This window comes from Vulpes lagopus, chromosome 13, assembly GCF_018345385.1.
Source record: "Vulpes lagopus strain Blue_001 chromosome 13, ASM1834538v1, whole genome shotgun sequence".
NCBI lineage: Eukaryota > Metazoa > Chordata > Mammalia > Carnivora > Canidae > Vulpes > Vulpes lagopus.
Window position 1 is genome coordinate 4944613 of NC_054836.1, and position 17554 is coordinate 4962166.

At 38.6% G+C, this 17554-nt stretch overlaps 1 protein-coding gene across 3 annotated transcripts in view; it reads right to left on the bottom strand.

Annotated features, from left to right (window-relative positions):
* Positions 1 to 14902, bottom strand: part of TMEM209 (transmembrane protein 209) — a 30751-nt gene extending 15849 nt beyond the window's left edge. The window contains exons 1-8 of one of the 3 annotated variants that reach the window (XM_041728197.1): positions 14822 to 14902; positions 13755 to 13891; positions 13534 to 13592; positions 12253 to 12384; positions 11539 to 11780; positions 9193 to 9394; positions 3503 to 3678; positions 2118 to 2189 (exon numbers count right to left, since the gene is read on the bottom strand). In XM_041728197.1, coding sequence (XP_041584131.1) covers positions 2118 to 2189; positions 3503 to 3678; positions 9193 to 9394; positions 11539 to 11780; positions 12253 to 12384; positions 13534 to 13592; positions 13755 to 13891; positions 14822 to 14824 — 1023 coding nt within the window. In that variant the 5' untranslated portion in view covers positions 14825 to 14902. Of the gene's footprint in view, positions 1 to 2117; positions 2190 to 3502; positions 3679 to 9192; positions 9395 to 11538; positions 11781 to 12252; positions 12385 to 13533; positions 13593 to 13754; positions 13892 to 14309; positions 14667 to 14718; positions 14799 to 14821 lie in introns of those variants that run through there. The other 2 variants (XM_041728199.1, XM_041728198.1) reach the window with 2 other exon arrangements.
* Positions 14903 to 17554: the final 2652 nt, after the last annotated feature.

Below are 17554 nucleotides of genomic sequence, written 5' to 3' on the forward strand. Positions count from 1 at the left end.
ATTTTTTAAAGATTTTATTTGAGAGAGAGAGAGAGAGAGACAGAGAAAAAGCATGAGATGGGGGAGGGTCAGAGGGAAAAGCAGACTCCCTGCCGAGTGAGGAGCCTGATGCAGGGCTCAATCCTGGGACTCTGGGATCATGACCTAAGCCAAAGACAGAAGCCCAACTGACTGAGTCACCCAGGTGCCCCATCAGTTTTTCATGTCATGTTAATATTTTGTAATTAATAAGACAGTTTTTCAAACTAACATAATTGATTAACTCAGAAGGCTTATCCAGTTCCCTCAATATGAGGAAATAGATCTATTATACATATCAGATCTACTAGTTTATACTAGTATAAACTATCTACTAGTTTATTACAGTATCACTTTAGGACCAGAAACTTCAAATGCTACTTTGGATGGCTAATGTCAAACTAATTCTGAGATATGAAAAGATTGCCCAAGTAAATAGCACATTTGAACTGTGTGTTATGAGTTTAATGTATGTGCTCATGGCAACTTCAACTACTACTTCTGTTTAACCATAAAATGGAAGGATGAAAAAGGTTCAGATGAAATACAAGTATGCAATTCCTTATATAGTTTGTGAATTAAGAAACTTTTTATAAAACAAAGTTTTTTGGTAATCCATTTAGCAAGCAAATTGAATATATTTGCAAGATCTGAACTGAATTCCCACGAGGCTATTTACAGACTTTATCCCACTTATTAGTGTAACCATTTATATGCTATGCTGCAAATATTAAGGTGGTTGATTACTGAATGCTAACCAGACTCTGCTAGTAGTTTTACAAAATATATGGCATATGCATATTTTTAATTTTTTTTACCCCCCCACACCCTGCCCATCTCTCTGCATATTTTTTTTTATCCGAAAAACTTGGTATTTCAAACCTGTAAGTAGAAATAAAAGGAAGAAAAAAAAAAAAGAAATAAAAGGGAGTATAGTTCTAGGGCATCATTTCACTTATTCATTCTTCCAAAATGTATTCAACACATTCCACTTGCCAGCCACTCTTAGGCTGTAACAAAATTACCTAAAGGTTCAGAATTATATACCCTATGCTATACCTTTCACCTCTATGAGAGATTTTTACGTTTAAAAAGCCATCCAGGGATCCCTGGGTGGCGCAGCGGTTTAGCGCCTGCCTTTAGCCCAGGGCGCGATCCTGGAGACCCGGGATCGAATCCCATGTTGGGCTCCCGGTGCATGGAGCCCGCTTCTCCCTCTGCCTGTGTCTCTGCCTCTCTCTCTCTCTCTGTGACTATCATAAATAAAAAAAAAAAAAAAAAAAAAAAAAAAAAAAAGCCATCCAGTCTTCTGGTTCAAGAAAATAGGCTATTTTCAACACTCCCTCTTGATACTCTATTAAAATTACAGCAAGAGATTAAAAAGGAGTACAAGTGATTTCAACAGATTTCTAGAAGATGTAGAGTGGACGCATGAGTGCTGAAAGATGGAAGAGTTGAAGCTGCAGCCTCCACAGGAATCTATGTGGACCCCTCAGCACTTGGGACCTACTGGTACTTCCAAGAGTGGGAAGGAGGCAGGGTTGAAATGAGTTGATTCACTTGCTCTTGATGAGTTGGCCTTCCAGGCCAAAGAGAGAGTTCCTCTCCAAAACAACTGAAGAAAGTGAAATACTCTGAACTGGCTTCTAGTATATATTACTTTATCTATCTTAAAAGTTCTCTGGGGGCAAGGGCATCATTTGTTTCCCTCGCATCTCTAGAATGTTATAGGTTCTGACAGGAAAGCTCTTTCAAAACAAAACAAAACAAAACAAAACAAAACAAAACAAAACAAAACAAAGAAGAAGCAAATAAAATCGAGCTACTGGGCAAGGGAAGATCTTAATTAAATATATTATTCCTTTATCCACTTAAAATAAACTGATTTACTAAATATGGAGAGGGAAAAAATCCAGTGAAAACAGACACCATAAGATAAATGTGTTTATCCTTACATATGTGCCATCCATATTGCAATTTTAATAATAATTAATTCTGATATTCTAAGTAGTAATTAACACCTCTAAATGATATTCTAATAACATACTTTGCATATAAAGAGGCACTAGTATTGTCCAAACAGTAATGTCAGAACTTACATTTCTGAATTTAGCTGTCCATGAATCCATATGATCAAGAAGTTGTCTATTCATAGTCACTCTTGCCCAAACCTATTAAAAATATGTTTAAAATGAACAATCAGTGAGGAAAAATTTTGCCGGAAATTAGTCACTTTCCTCCACTTTCCAAAATACATGGAAAAAAAAATCTGAAAAACATCTTCATAAACATTGGCATTGATCTAATTAATATGCAATTAAATTTCTCTTTTCAAATTTTTTTCATAATTTTATTTATTTATTTATTCACTTATCTATTTATTTATGATAGTCACAGAGAGAGAGAAGAGAGAGAGAGGCAGAGACATAGGCAGAGGGAGAAGCAGGCTCCATGTACATGGGAGCCCGATGTGGGATTCAATCCCGGGTCTCCAGGATCACGCCCTGGTCCAAAGGCAGGCACTAAACCGCTGCGCCACCCAGGGATCCCTGCAATTAAATTTCTTACTTTCTACTTGGTTGCTATTTGTGCACAGATACCTCTTTAAAATTCCTTACATTGGTATGTTTAAAGAATATTCCTGCTTTTATGAACAAAATAAAAATCTTATATTTGGTATTAAACTGATGAAGTTACAGACTGTTCAATATTCTAATCCAAGTGTATTTTTATTATTTTTAAAAAAGATTTATTTATTTGAGAGAGAGAGACAGCAGGGGGAATGGGCAAAAGGAGAGGTGGAAGGAGACAGGGAGGAGGAGAGAGAAGCAGACATCCTACTGAGTGTAGAGCTCAATGTGGGGCTCAATCTCAGGACCCTGAGATCATGACCTGAGCTGAAATCCAGAGCTGGACACAACCGACTGAGCCATCCAGGTGCCCCAAATCCAAATGCATATAATTTAATTTATTTATTTTTGCATTTATTTATTTATTTATTTATTTATAAAGATTATTCATTTATTCATGAGAGATACACAGAGAGACAGAGGCAGAGACACAGGCAGAGGGAGAAGCAGACTCCATGCAGGGAGCCTGACATGCGACTCAATCCTGGGTCTCCAGGACCATACCCGGGGCTGAAGGTGGCACTAAACTGCTGAGCCACCCAAATGCATTTTAAAAGCAAGAATCTTATATATTAAGTACAAATAGATACTTGAGATGTCTTTTTATAAATGAATGAAAAAAAAATGTTTTTCATTCAGGACACTAATGTCAACTATATATTACAAGGAATAAAACATACAATATAATTCAGCTTTAGGTACAAGAAGTTAGATAGGAGCTTTTCCACTATTTAATGTGTGCCAGCTTTATGTTTCTAGTCAGTAAAAGTGAAGGAAGAAAAGTTCCAGAAGTAGAAGAGACTTTCTAACAATCTACAATCATAAATATTAAGTCATTTTTATTTTCCACTTACTTCCTCTGCAGCTTGTTTAGAACTGAGGTCAGCTTCATCTTTGTTAGCACATGGGGCCTGAGACCTACAGGCAAGTTGATACTGAAACTTCTTTAAAGTTTGTGCATAATCTCCCATAGAACGATTGTAGTTCCAGAAAGTAGGACTGGTGGAAGGCGAGGTAGAGTCTGGACTCCCTACAATGATGAATTTAAAGAGCATCAGTGTGCGCTATAATAATTTTGACATCCAGAGTTAGCTCACAAACACTGGGTATCTAGGCACCCAGGCAATGGCAATCAAAGAAGACAAAGCCCCATGGGGCTCTTCTCCTTCCTTCTCTCTAACATTATCTTTTCTTCTGAGAACATATGTTAGCCTGTGCTAAAGTTAAAAAAGAATATTTCCTGAGCTATATAATGTTAACACCGAGTGGTTGAAAGCGTTTGGCTTTTTGGTAAAATGAAGCTTGTTACATCTCTAAGACTTTCAAATGTTTTAGCAAGAAACAAACAAAAACCACATTTTTTTCAGGAAATAAATAGGCTAAAGAAGTTCCTTGCTTCAATTTTTAGTAGCTCTTTCTGAATGGGACAACTATAGCTTTCTATTAATAAACTACTCTTTGGGTCAGCAGCTATACTCACTCTTCCCCGTGTGTTTTTGGAGCCTGTAATAACTCCTATGTTGTATTAAAAGAGACGGCTGACTACACTCTAAATTTCTAAATGTTAATAGTTACATAAGCCTCTAGAGGCTTCTACTAGAGTATTTGTCACACTTTTAGGTTATAGTTTGTCTTTTTACCCAAACAGAATTTGAGCTCCTTGAGGGCAGGAAATATTATTTTTCCCTAGCATCCCTGTGAGCTGCTGTGGCTGCTCTGGAGAATTTTGTAGGCTTTGGGAAACCTATCAGCTTGGATTTCACACCCAAGTGGGAGGCCTGTAATGAGGATGCAGGCCTAGGAGAAGTAGAGTTGGTTTGAGACCCTTCTCCTATCTCTATCCCCTGTACCTGGCAGAGGGCCAGGAACCTTAAAGGGCCACATTTTTGGTAGATTAAGAAAAAAAGTTCGTCCACTGGCACCAAGGAGTAACAAGGAAAATTGTCTATCTTGGGTTATACAGGGATTTATAAATTATCCATTTTCACATGGGTTTAGAATACCTATTCATACTACCTGTGAAGTCCAGGAACCTCCTAGCCCAGAAATTACCTAAGTTAGTTCAAAGTCAGTGATATTCCTTAAGCACTTGGCAGAGGCGAACACAAAACTGCTAGAAGGAGATAAGGCTTCTATTCAGCTTGCCCAGGATAGAAAAGCACAGATAAAACCCTGCCACAGATGAGCTTACCAAAAACAAACAAAAATACATAAATCACAAGAGGAAACAGTTCCCAACAAAGGTATCAACAAGACAAAAGTATTAGTATTTAATCTCTAAGAACTTTATGTAACTGAACTACTAGACAGAGACTTTAAAAAAAATTATGTTTAATGTGACTGAGATGGGAAAAATAATTGAAAACATAAGAATAAAATGAGATTCTAAAGCAAATAATGCCTATTTGAAAGAGTACCAAGCAAAACCTTGAAAACTCACAACAACAACAAACCCACAATAGATAAAAAACTCAATGAGTTAAACAGCTGGTTAGACACTGCTTATGGAAGAACCAACCATCAACGCAAACTGATTAAAACAAACAAACTGGGGTGAGGGGTAAAACAGAAGAAGGCCAAACTACCAAATGTGGAAGAAATGAAAGTATTACCAAGTCTCCACTTTGCAACCACGACTGCATTAACTCATTTGGGAGAGGACCATTAATGGATGCTAAAACCATGAGGTGAAAGGCTCTACTGGGGAAATGGGATTCACAAGTCCCAAAGTATCACACTACAGATTATTTATTAATTACCAAAGGGAAAAAAGCTAAGGTTGCCATCATCTTGACCACGTGATCTAATTTAATGTTACCAATAAAGGGACAAAATGATATGTGTCTCCTGACAGTTAATGTTGAAACAAGCATTAATGGCATCTAAGTTGTATTCTTACAGCAGCCCCCCCCCCCCCCAAAAAAGGTTTTGTCCGAGAAATTACATTTAAACTGATTCAAGAAGCACCTGGGTGGCTCAATGGTTGAAAATCTGCCTTTGGCTCTGGTTGTAATCCCAAGGTCCTGGGATCAAGTCCTGCATCAGGCTCCACGCAGGGAGCCTGCTTCTACCTCTGCCAATGTCTCTGCCTCTCTCTCGTGTCTCTCATGAATAAATAAAATCTTTAAAAAATTAAAATTAAAAAATAAACTGATTCTAATCTAATCTAGTAATGAAAAATGACCATGCAAATCCAAATTTGCAAAACAACTATTTGCTGATCTCTTCAAATGTAAACGTCATAAAAAACAAAGTAAACAAAAAAGCACAAATGTTTCATATTAAGACAAAAGAAGCATGACAACTAAACACAATACATGATCCCTGACTAAGAGAAAAAAAGGCTACAAAGGCCGTTACTTGGGTCAAATGGAAGAAATGTGAATATGAATGATAAGTATCTTAAGTATCATAATTATGTTACAGTTAGAAAATGTTCATGTTTTTAGATGTGTGTGAACTAGTGAAGGATGAAGTGGCCAGTCAGTAAAAAAAATGTGTGAGAGAAAGTAAATGTGAGTGCCTGGTTTCTTACTATTGGAGAAAGGAGTTACAAATATGAAAAGGGAAGATGCTGGAATAAACACTGCATAGTTGGACTGCAATTAGAGGTATTAGTGCGAACTCAGGGTTTTTAAAATATATCAACAGACAGATACAGAAATTCATATAGGGGTGTGTGTGTATCTACATATATTCCTAGCTTTCTTTTGAGAAGACCTGGAGTAATGATGTCCCATCAACAGTGACATATGCAGAGCCTGGACAGTAATTTCTAAATATCATTCTCCACTAAAAAGCAATCATGGCCCTCTGGAGAAACAGTCTACACTGACTCCAGAGCTAGTTAACCGGGGAAAGTGCAAGGGGAGACTGAAATATCTTGTGGTGCTACAAAGCTCAACAACAAATAAAACAGAAGTCAGAGGATCCCACTAGCCAAATCTGAGAGAATCTAACCACCAAAATAAATGACATCATTGGGGAGAAGAAAAAGTTCTATTTCTCAACAGAATGCCAACAAATAAGTATAAAAGGTGGTTACACAACAATGTGAATGCACCTAACACCACTGAATTATAAACTTAAAAATGGTTAAAATGGTAAATATTATGCATATTTTATCACAAGAGATGTTTAAAAAAATGTAAAAGCCAATAATAAAGAAGAAATGATGGAATTAGCCACTAAGAGAACCAACATAGTAACAATTTTGAAAAGAAACTTAAAAGGATGTTAAAGCTAAGTCAAATATGATGAGGAAGAGGATATTCATACAGCCTCAAAGTAGCTCCTCACAAAATACTTATTATTTACAAATGAATTTATACAAAATACTAAATTATTTAAAACCTACAGAGGACTAGAAGTATAGGGATGGACATAAATATACTAGGCAAACAGTAACCAAAAGAAAATTAGTATAGCTGTGTTAATATCAGAGAAAACAGACTGGAAGGCAAAAAGCCTAAGGAGATAAAAATGAAAGGAATAATTGACCATAATGATGTTAACAATCCTAAATTTATATGCACTCAACATAATTTCTTATATATTTAGCAAATTTGACAGAATTATAAGGAGGCATTTAATACAAGACAATCAGTGGAAGCTTTTAACGTACTTTTTTACTAATAGGTCGAGTGGATGAAGGTTAATAAGATAAAGAATTTAAGAACATCTTCAAGAAGTCTGGTTCAGGGGCGCCTGGGTGGCTCAGGTGGTTAAGCATCTGCCTTCAGCTCAGGTCATGATCCCAGGGTCCTGGGATCAAGCCTGCATCAGCTCCCTGCTCAGAGGGGAGTCTGCTTCTCCCTCTCCCTCTGCCATCCACCCCCACCTTGTTCATGCTTGCTCTGTCACTCTCGCAAATAAATAAATAAAATCTTAAAAAAAAAAAAAAAAAAAGAAGTCTGGTTCAATGAACAAATATGGAGCCCAGTAGTTAGAGACTATGCATTATTTTCAATATACCAAGAACCATTTCTAAAAAGTGATCACAAAGAAGGCCTAAATGCAAGTCTTTAGAAATACCAAAGAATTGGGGATCCCTGGGTGGCGCAGCGGTTTGGCGCCTGCCTTTGGACCAGGGCGTGATCCTGGAGACCCGGGATCGAATCCCACATCGGGCTCCCGGTGCATGGAGCCCGCTTCTCCCTCGGCCTGTGTCTCTGCCTCTCTCTCTCTCTCTCTGTGACTATCATAAATAAATAAAAATTTAAAAAAAAATTAAAAAAAAAAAAGAAATACCAAAGAATTGAACAGGGTACAGTTCACAATCTCTAGCTGTAGCACAATTAACTTAGAGGAAAAATAAAAGATAACCAAGTCTTCATTTCATATGTTTGGAAATGAAAAGCAAAACTAATCACTAACAAAACTTATAAGCAATAATAACAACACTTCTAAATAATTTCTATGGACCAAAGAATAAATGAAAATGGAAACCAGAAAAAATATCAATAGGACAAAGATATGTAGAGAAAACAACATAGGTTGTTCTTTGCATTACACTCTATAATTTTCAGTAAACTTGAAATATTTCAAAATTTAACAAGAAGAAAAAAAGCATGCATCAACAAATAACAAGATCATATTGATTTGTTTCTTTGACATTTCTGGCACTTTCAGGCAAAATTAAATTAAAAATCAATGGAGAGATTTCAAGTGACACAAAGAGCCATGGTCCAATAACTGACTTCCTCATTGCGGCCATGCTTTAGCACCTAATGTGCTTTCTGTGAAAGTTCCTGAGGGTAAAAAATCATTACTTGGCTCAATAACCTAATTTGGTTTCAAATAATTGACTTTGTTATAATCAAATCCACCCCAAATAGATTAAGATTTGCTAACATTGTTTCCCAAAGTAAACTAAAGACAAGTTCAAAAATGTTCTGAAAAACAGCAGCACTTCTAAAGTAAATTCGTTCTCTCTCCTTTATTCCTCTCTACCACACCAATCTTCCCAAGGACCAAAAGGAGACCATTATCACTTCAATAAGCTTTACTATGTACTGCTTTATAGCCTAAATTTTATTTTTTATTTTTAAAAAAGATTTTATTTATTCACTTGAGGGGGGGGGGAGTGGGCGGGGAGGGAGGGGGAGAAGCAGGCTCCCCATTGAGCAGGTAGCCCAACGCAGGGCTTGATCCCACGACCCCAGGATCATGACCTGAGCAGAAGGCAGACGTTTAACCATCTGAGCTACCCAGACCCCCCTTGCCTCAACTTTTAAATAGAAAGCATTACTTACATTATATGAAAAAGTTTTCAATCTTAATGTAGATGAAAGGTCAAGATTTCTCAGTTCTGCTATATTTTCCTTCTTAAATTTGGTGAGCTTAATTCTAACATATAAAATATAAAAACAAAATATATTTCTCTTCCAAGCTATACAAGGTAAAAAAAAAAAAAAAGCTATACAAGGTATATCAGTAAAAAAGAAACCTTTATGTACAGGTATCAATATAATAAAAATAAGGATAATATAAAATAACACCAAAAAATGTAATTAGATCTAAACAAAAACATACATATACATACCCAGCTTAACTCTGTGCTGTTTCTCTTCTTCACTTCTAAGAAAAGTATCCAAAGTTCGTAGGTCTGTCATGTAGTCTTCTTTGTCCGTAGGGGAGTTATAGACGGTGGGTGAAGAACGGTAGCGAGATCTCAATCCACTGCTCTCCACTGGTCCAACAGTAGTAGGGTATGGAGAAGAAGGAGAGGGACTATAGCTTGCCAACTACACAAAATAGAAGAACTTCTTCTTTATTGAAATTTATTTATTTATTTTTTTAAGATTTTATTTATTTATTTTATTTATTCATGAGAGACACAGAGAGAGAGGCTGAAACATAGGCAGAGGGAGAAGCAGGCTCCATTGTATGGAGCTTGAGGCAGGACTTGATCCCAGGACCCCAGGCAGATGTTCAACCACTGAGCCATTCAGGTGCCCTGTTTTGGTTTTTGACTTTCAAAAAGTAATACAGCAATTAGAATGGCTAAAATCCAAAACAATGCCAACAACTAACGTTAGTGAGGTTGTGGAGCAACATGACCCTCATTCACTGTTGGCAGGAATGCAAAATGATACAGCCACTTTGGAAGACAGTTTGGCAGTTTCTTACAAAACTAAACTAGACTTACCTTATGACCTTGGAACTGCACTCCTTTGTATTTACCCAAAGGAGTAGAAAATATACAAAAATCTGTATACATACGTTTACGGCAGCTTTATTTATAATTGCCAAAACTTAGAAGCAACGAAGACATCCTTTAGTAGGTGAATAGGTAAATAAATTGTGGTACAGCTGGACAATGGAGTATTACTTAGCGTTGAAAAGAAATGAGCTATGGGGCACCTTGGTGGTTTAGTCGGTTAAGCATCTGACTCTTGACTTCGGCTCAGACTGTGATCTCAGGGTCGTGAGATGGAGCCCCACAGAGCCAAGTTGGCTCCAGGCTGGGCGTGGAGTCTGCTTAATATTCTCTCCTTCTGCCTCTCCCCTCCACAACCTACCCCACCCCCCAATTGCACACATGCATTCTCTCTATTTAAAAAAAAAAAAGAGGGATGCCTGGGTGGCTTAGCTGTTAAATGTCTGCCTTCAGCTCAGGGCGTGATCCTGAGGTCCTGGAATCAAGTCCCACCATCAGGCTCCCTGCATGGGGCCTGCTTCACCCTCTGCCTGTGTCTCTGCCTCTTTCTGTATCTCTCACGAATAATAAATTATATCTTTAATAAATAAATAAATAAAAAGAAAGGAAAAAAAAAGAAAGAAAGAAAAGAATAAAGAAATGACTTAGCAAGCCACGAAAAAGACATGGAAAAAACTTAAATGCACATAACTAACTGAAAGAAGCCAAATGAAAATGCTACACGCTGCATAAATTCCAATGACAAGATATTTTGTTAAAGGTAATTACAGATTTATCAATTTTGCTTCTATCAAGTCCAAAAATGAGAACTACATCCCACTTTACTGTGGGAATTGGAATGAAGGTTTCTAATCATCCCTTTTGAAAGGGGCATCCATCTTCAAAAGTTCAACTACACAACTCTTTGTAGCTTAGGAGATAATCCAGCACGATAAAAGCATTAACATTTTATAAAGACATACAAAAGTTTCACGTAAACAAGCAAAGAAAGAGGGCAAATATAAATTAAAAAACTAAAGTAAAAAATTATCATAGTCTCAACTGGTTTGAAAAACCCTGCAGAAAGACCCTAGAGGGTGACCCTCAGTTCATTATCTTTCCAAAAATGAATTTTTTTTTCTTTCATTTTTGGACATGGTATAAAGAACTTCTGACTAGGTATCAGGATTTGGGTTCTGTTCTTGGCTCTTTTTTTTTTTTAAGATTTTATTTATTTATTCATGAGAGACACAGAGAGAGAGAGGCAGAGAAATAGGCAGAGGCTCCCAACAGGAAGCCTGCTGCAGGGCTTGATCCCAGGACTCCAGGATCACGCCCTGAGCCAAAGGCAGACACTCAAGCACTGAGCCACCCAGGGGCCCCTGCTCTTGGATCATAAATGGGCAATTTGGGCAAGTCAATTACCCACCATTCCTCAGTTCCCTCAGTGAGAAAATGAGGAGTTTTGACTCATTTGTGGATTTTCTTTCTTTTTTTTTTTTTTTTAAAGGTTTATTTATTTATTTATTCATGATAGAGAGAGAGAGAGAGGCAGAGACACAGGCAGAGGGAGAAGCAGGCTCCATGCCAGGAGCCCGACGTGGGACTCGATCCCGGGACTCCAGGATTGCGCCCTGGGCCAAAGGCAGGCACTAAACCGCTGAGCCACCCAGGGATCCCCCTCATTTGTGGATTTTCAAGGCAGCTCCCAATTCCAAAATAATGTGGCCAAGAGAAAAGATTCATTACCTTATTATAACCACTAATGGGAGAGTAAGTCACTCCTGGGCTATAGGAACCGCTGCCACCTGATGACAGACCTTGCAGCTGCGGGCTATATCCAGTTATACAGCTGGTGGTGAACTTGGGGCTGGTACTGGGTGAACGAGATGGGCTATAACTCAATACACTCTGACCCTGAATTGAAGGAGAAGGTGGAGAAGGAGGGATCTGGGTTGCTGCCAGATCATGTGGAGGAGTAGTCTGTACAACTAGAAAGAAGGAAAGAATAAATAAATAAATAAAAGTGCATGCATGTATAAATTAAAATTCTATGAAAATAGATTTAATGAACTGAATCTTTTTCAAGAAAAAGAAAGCAATAGTGAGTTGGTTGCTAAATTACATAACATGTTACTACCTAAGGACACAAAGTAGTTATTTGCCATTTCAAAGTAAGAGATCAGCTTCAATGCAGTTAAGAGTTAGTCATTTAATTTTAATTGTAATTAAATAATGGAACAAACTTTCATGAGGCTGTCAAATATTATTTCCATTCAGTTAATACAAATAGGAATGATAATCATTGGTCTTAAGACAATCTATTATAGACTTGTTTAATACAATTGAACCAGATGGCCTTAGAAGTCCCTTCCAGTTCAGTCTACAAAAAGGGCAAATTAAATTGAGAAAGATTTATTGCCAACCTTTCCCCCACCTTTGCAAAATGTATACAACACTTACCAGCTGTTTTCAACCCTAAAAGTGTTTGCTGTCCAGGACTAACAACCAGACTTGTTGGTGCCACAGTGTATTTGAAATATCTCCAAAAATCAAATAAGGCATTTAGGCTGAAGAGGGATGCAAGGGCAAGCTCTGGAAGAGAACAATGTATTTTATTTTTTTTTAGAGGGGACAGAACATTTATGGGGGGAGGGCACAAAACTCTTCATACTTCAGTAAGTTAACAACAAAATTGAAAACTATCTTCTTATTCCTCATAACAGTTACCATTTAATGAATTTATATTATACATAATGTTTATTACATAAAAGTCTATTATAGGGCATTTACTAGTGATTTTCAAAATGTTATTGGGGCACCTGGGTGGCCCGGTTGTGAGTTTGAGCCCCATGGTAGGTTTAGAGATTACTTAAAAATAAAAAAAAAAATAATAATAATCTTTTTTTTTTTTTAAGATTTTATTTATTTACTCATGAGAGACACACACAGAGAGAGAGGCAGAGACACAGGCAGAGAAAGAACCAGGCTCCATGCAAGGAGCCCAATGTGGGACTTGGTCCCGGGACTCCAGGATCACGCCCTGAGCTAAAGGCAGATGCTCAACCACTGAGCCACCCAGGTGTCCCCCCAATTTTTTTTAATCTTAAAAAAATATATTATCATTAGTCCTTACAACCTTGTACAATAAACATTTTCAACTTCACTGGACTAGAGAAGTGACTTTTGCGATAGCACACAGTTACCGAAGCCATGATTATAGACTTAAAAACTCGTGCTTAATTACTTGCCACACCACCTCCCTAACACAGATTCCAGAGTAATGTGTATATTAAACTATGGAACTTACGTTAATGGCCATAAAGACTCTTCAGACCCCAGGAATACTGAAGAGGAGAAACAGACAGAGAAGAGGAAGGAACAAGGAAACGGAGGAAGGCATCAATGAAGAAATCTCGTTATTCTTGAAAGGAGAAATGGTAGGGAAGTAGGGAAGGCATTTCGGAGAGAATAACAAATACAAATCATCACCACCAAACAATGTTTTTCATCACAGAACACCAATGATTACCTGGAATTGCACTTTTAATTTGTCTTCTTTACTAGAGTGTTCTTTCCATGAGGGCAGGGACCTTGTTCCCTTCCCGCTATACTCTCAGTTTTTGGGACATAGTACACACTTGATTATTTATGGAATGAAGGAATGAATACTAAGTTGAGTTAAACATGAATGGAGTTTTTCACTGGCAGCAAATCTAAATCATAGTAATATTAATTACTTACCAATGTACCAGAGGGGCCAGTATGTCACATTATAATATGAACTAATCAATTTTCCAGTCCTGAAACAAATTACAAAAAAGGCTTTTCAAAATCTTTAAAAACAAAAAAACAAACAACAAAAACAAACACCCCAAAGCAAAACAAACACCCAAATCTGTAGAATCGACCAACCATGGCTCTGTAAGTTTCACTTTTTTTTTTCTTTTGGCTAATTAACTTACATTTCAGTATATATCATTCCAGCCATAGATACATTTAGGAGTCCCCAGGCTAAAACCACTTTCTTAGCTTCTGTTTCTTTTCTCATCTTGATGGTTCTGTCAATAAGGGAAGCACTAGGATTTGTCTCCCCTTGCATCTATTCAAAAACAAAAAGCACAGGAATTAACGAAAAGAAACCACTTCTCCATTTAGTAAATCAAACTTGTGTCCTTTATCACAGTAACTAAAAACTGCACATTTTCCCATATTTTTAAAATCTTTCCAAAATTGTTTGCATTTTATTATTCTCTGAAGAGAGAATGCTAAGTTGTAACTGTATTGGCACCATATTGGAATCAACAGAGAACTGGCTTTTCAGAGAACAATACTTCAATGAATAAAAATGTCTTATCTTGTATGTAAAGGATGGTGACTGTATCTGCAATTATTCCGTATTGTGCTTTTGGCATATGTCACAAGGACTAGCCCAAGGGCTCATTTAAGAAACTCAAAATACGGAGCTTTGAGAGAAATACTCCCTCTTAGCTAGAAGCCATTAAAGACTCTCCTCTTACATCTTCACGCAGAGAACATGAACTGTCTACGATGGTCAGGAACTCTGCACTCGGGTCGTCGCAGGCCCGAGACCCTGTTTGTTGCTGATAAAGTGTAAGGATTCAAGTTTTGTAAGGGTGAACACGCAAGGTGAGGAGGGTTGACGCGACTGGGGAGTGTGCCGTTTGCGTCCACGTGGGATTTCTATTTCCCTTGTTTCGCCAGGCCTCATCTCAAACAGAAGCCTCTTCCGTATCTGGAGGTGAGACTTGTAGAGCGCAGAGCAGCCCTCTTCCCGCCTCCCGGTCCGCGAGTCCAACTTCCCAGTCCCCAGAGCTTCCCTCCCTGGGTCTCCCAGCACAAACTTTAGCAGCCCCTATTGCTTTTGTCCTTTCCGCTACAGCTGGTGGGAGGCCTGGCCACACACACCACGCCCTCTGGCTGAACCCCCGACAGATCCACGGTCGCGGAAATCCCACGGCCCGCATGGGCTCCGCGTCCAGGAAGCACAAAGATGACCCCGAAAACGCACCATGTTGCTCGGCCGGAAGCCGCGGGCTCGCGCCACTCTCTACTGCACATGCGCAAAGCTAAACGGGGAAGTGAAGGCAACCGGCTGGCGGGGCTACAGTCACCGGAAGAACGAACCTTCTCGCGAGAAGAGGAGGATGGGGGAGGGACGAGAGCTTAGGAGCGTTACCAGGGAGACAGCTTTAGTGTGTGTGGCTCCCGCTCTTCTGCGGGGAGAAGGCTGGGCAGCAAAAATTCAGACAAAGTTCTGAACTCGCAGTAAAAAGTAATAACTGTAACAAGCTGAATTTTTTATCTATTAATATAATTTTAGCTTACTTAGCGCACTTATGGACTCACTTTTTTTTTTTTTTAAGATTTTATTTATTCATGATAGATCTAGAGAGAGGCAGAGAGGCAGAGGGAGAGGCAGGCTCCACACCGGGAGCCTGACGTGGGACTTGATCCCGGGACTCCAGGATCGCGCCCTGGGCCAAAGGCAGGCGACAAATCGCTGAGCCACCCAGGGATCCCATGGACTCACTTTTTAAATTTTTTTTATTATTATTTTTGGACTCACATTTTTAAGCAGATTTTATTATGCAGGGTAGCTAGTCGTAAGAGGATGTAAGTAATGTGTCCAGACACCCATCAGCGACGACAAAGCATTTCTTAAAAAAAACAAGTGTTCTGACCTGATGTAAATTCTGAAATATCCTTGTAATAAGAATGCAGCAGTAAGAAGAAAAATCCCAATATGTTAGAGTTGCTAGTGGTTTCGAGGTTTAAAAAAATCCAATCGTTACTTTTCTTGCACATTCTTCGGAAGAACTTCTAATACCGAGGAAAAAGTTCATTGGGGAGTTCGATTTGGTTTTATTTAACAAATACAAACGCCTACAATGTGCACTCGGATGTAAAAGTGCAGCTCCCCGGTTAGGGTGTGGAGGAGCTCAGCAGGCTGATGCACTAGACTGGCAGGAGAGGTGGGGCGCGGGGGGCCCGGAGAGGGTGCGATGGGCAGGCTGCAGGAGGCCTTCCTGGAGGAGGAGGCGACCTTCCTGGAGGAGGTGACGCAGGCCTAACACGCAGGGCCAACAGCCACTATGAGCAGGGCGTGGGAACCTGCCATTGGGCACGTGGAGAAATGTTACCCCCATGAAAACATCACGCCTTTTCTCAATGAGCTAGTGGATTGTTACATCATGTACATGGCAGTGACCAAAATTTTTCCTAAAATGCACCTGAGGTCATATAGAAGCAAATTAAATTTCCTCGTGGTATTGCATATTAATGGAATCTGCAGGTATGCTATGCTCTTAAAGACCTAACAGATTTTTTTTTTTAAACTGTGATTTTAGGACACAGCCCTTTTGGCTCAGTGGTTTAGCGCCACCTTCCTCCCAGGGCAGATCCTGGAGACCGAGATAGGTGTCCCGCTTTGGGCTCCCTGCATGGAGCCTGCTTCTCCCTCTGTCTATGTCTCTGCGCCTCTCTCTCTCTGTCTCTCATGAATAAATAAATAAAATTAAAAAAAAAACCTGTGATTTTAATCATTTTTAGACTGCCTTAGCAGCAGTGGTGTTTTGCTTTAGTTTTAGATTCAGAGATGAACTCGAAAATTGTTCAAAGTTAAAGAATCAACCTAACGTCAAAATTAGAATACCACAGGTTCCTCCCCACCTCATGTATCTTTCCGAAGAAACTGTATACATTTGATATCATTTACAACAGACACATCTTTTTGTTGTTGTTGTTTCTTCAAGTAGGTTCCACACCTAGCGTGGAGCCCAAGCTGGGCCTGAACTCACAACCCTGAGATCAAGACCTGAGCTGAGATAAAGAATCTGAGGCCTAACAGACTGAGCCACCCTTGCACCACTACAGCAGACACATCTTTATTTCCTCTCAATATTGTTAAGTTATTGTGCACTTATTGAAGATTTAAAAAGGAACACCATATAGTGTTTTGATATATAACTGGCATTGTGTATTAGTTTGCTAGAGTTACCATAAAAAATTCCACAGACTGGGTGGCTTAAACAACAAAAATTTATTTTTTCACAATTTTACAGGTTAGAAGTCGAAGATCAAGGCACCAGTAGAATTGGTTTCTCCTGAAGCCTCTTTCCTTGGCTTGAAGATGGCCTTCTTCTATGTCTTCACCTGGCGTTCTATTTTGTGTCCACACACCCCTGCAGTGTTTCTTCCTCTTCTTATAAGGACATCAGTCATATTGGATTACGGCTCTATCTTTATGACCTCTTTAACCTTAACTATCTTTTTAAAGGCTTTATCTCCGGTGATAGTTAAGTTGGGGGTTATTCAATATTCATATGAATTTGGGGGAACACAATTCAGTCTATAACACGTTAGACATGTGCAGATTAATTTACAGTGATATAATAAATACAAAAGAGACTGAAAAAAGATGAATGAAGACCTCAGAGACTTAGATTTTACAGACATTAAACTTTAAAGGAAATACAGTATATACAAGCTTAATAAAAAAAAAATCAAGATAGAATTCACCCTATTGATGTAAATGGGGGAAATACCATGAACTGTCATAGAAATAATTTATATAAATCTTCCCAAAACTTAGAAATCCAATAAGTGCTTGTCAGCTCCTGTCACAGTTACTGAAGCGTGTCACAATAGGTTGCCAAGGAAATTGTCATACACATGGAGTGAAGTACTCCCCAGTCATCTTCATTCCTTTGAGCATGCTTTATTTTCAAAGCAAGAAGCCATC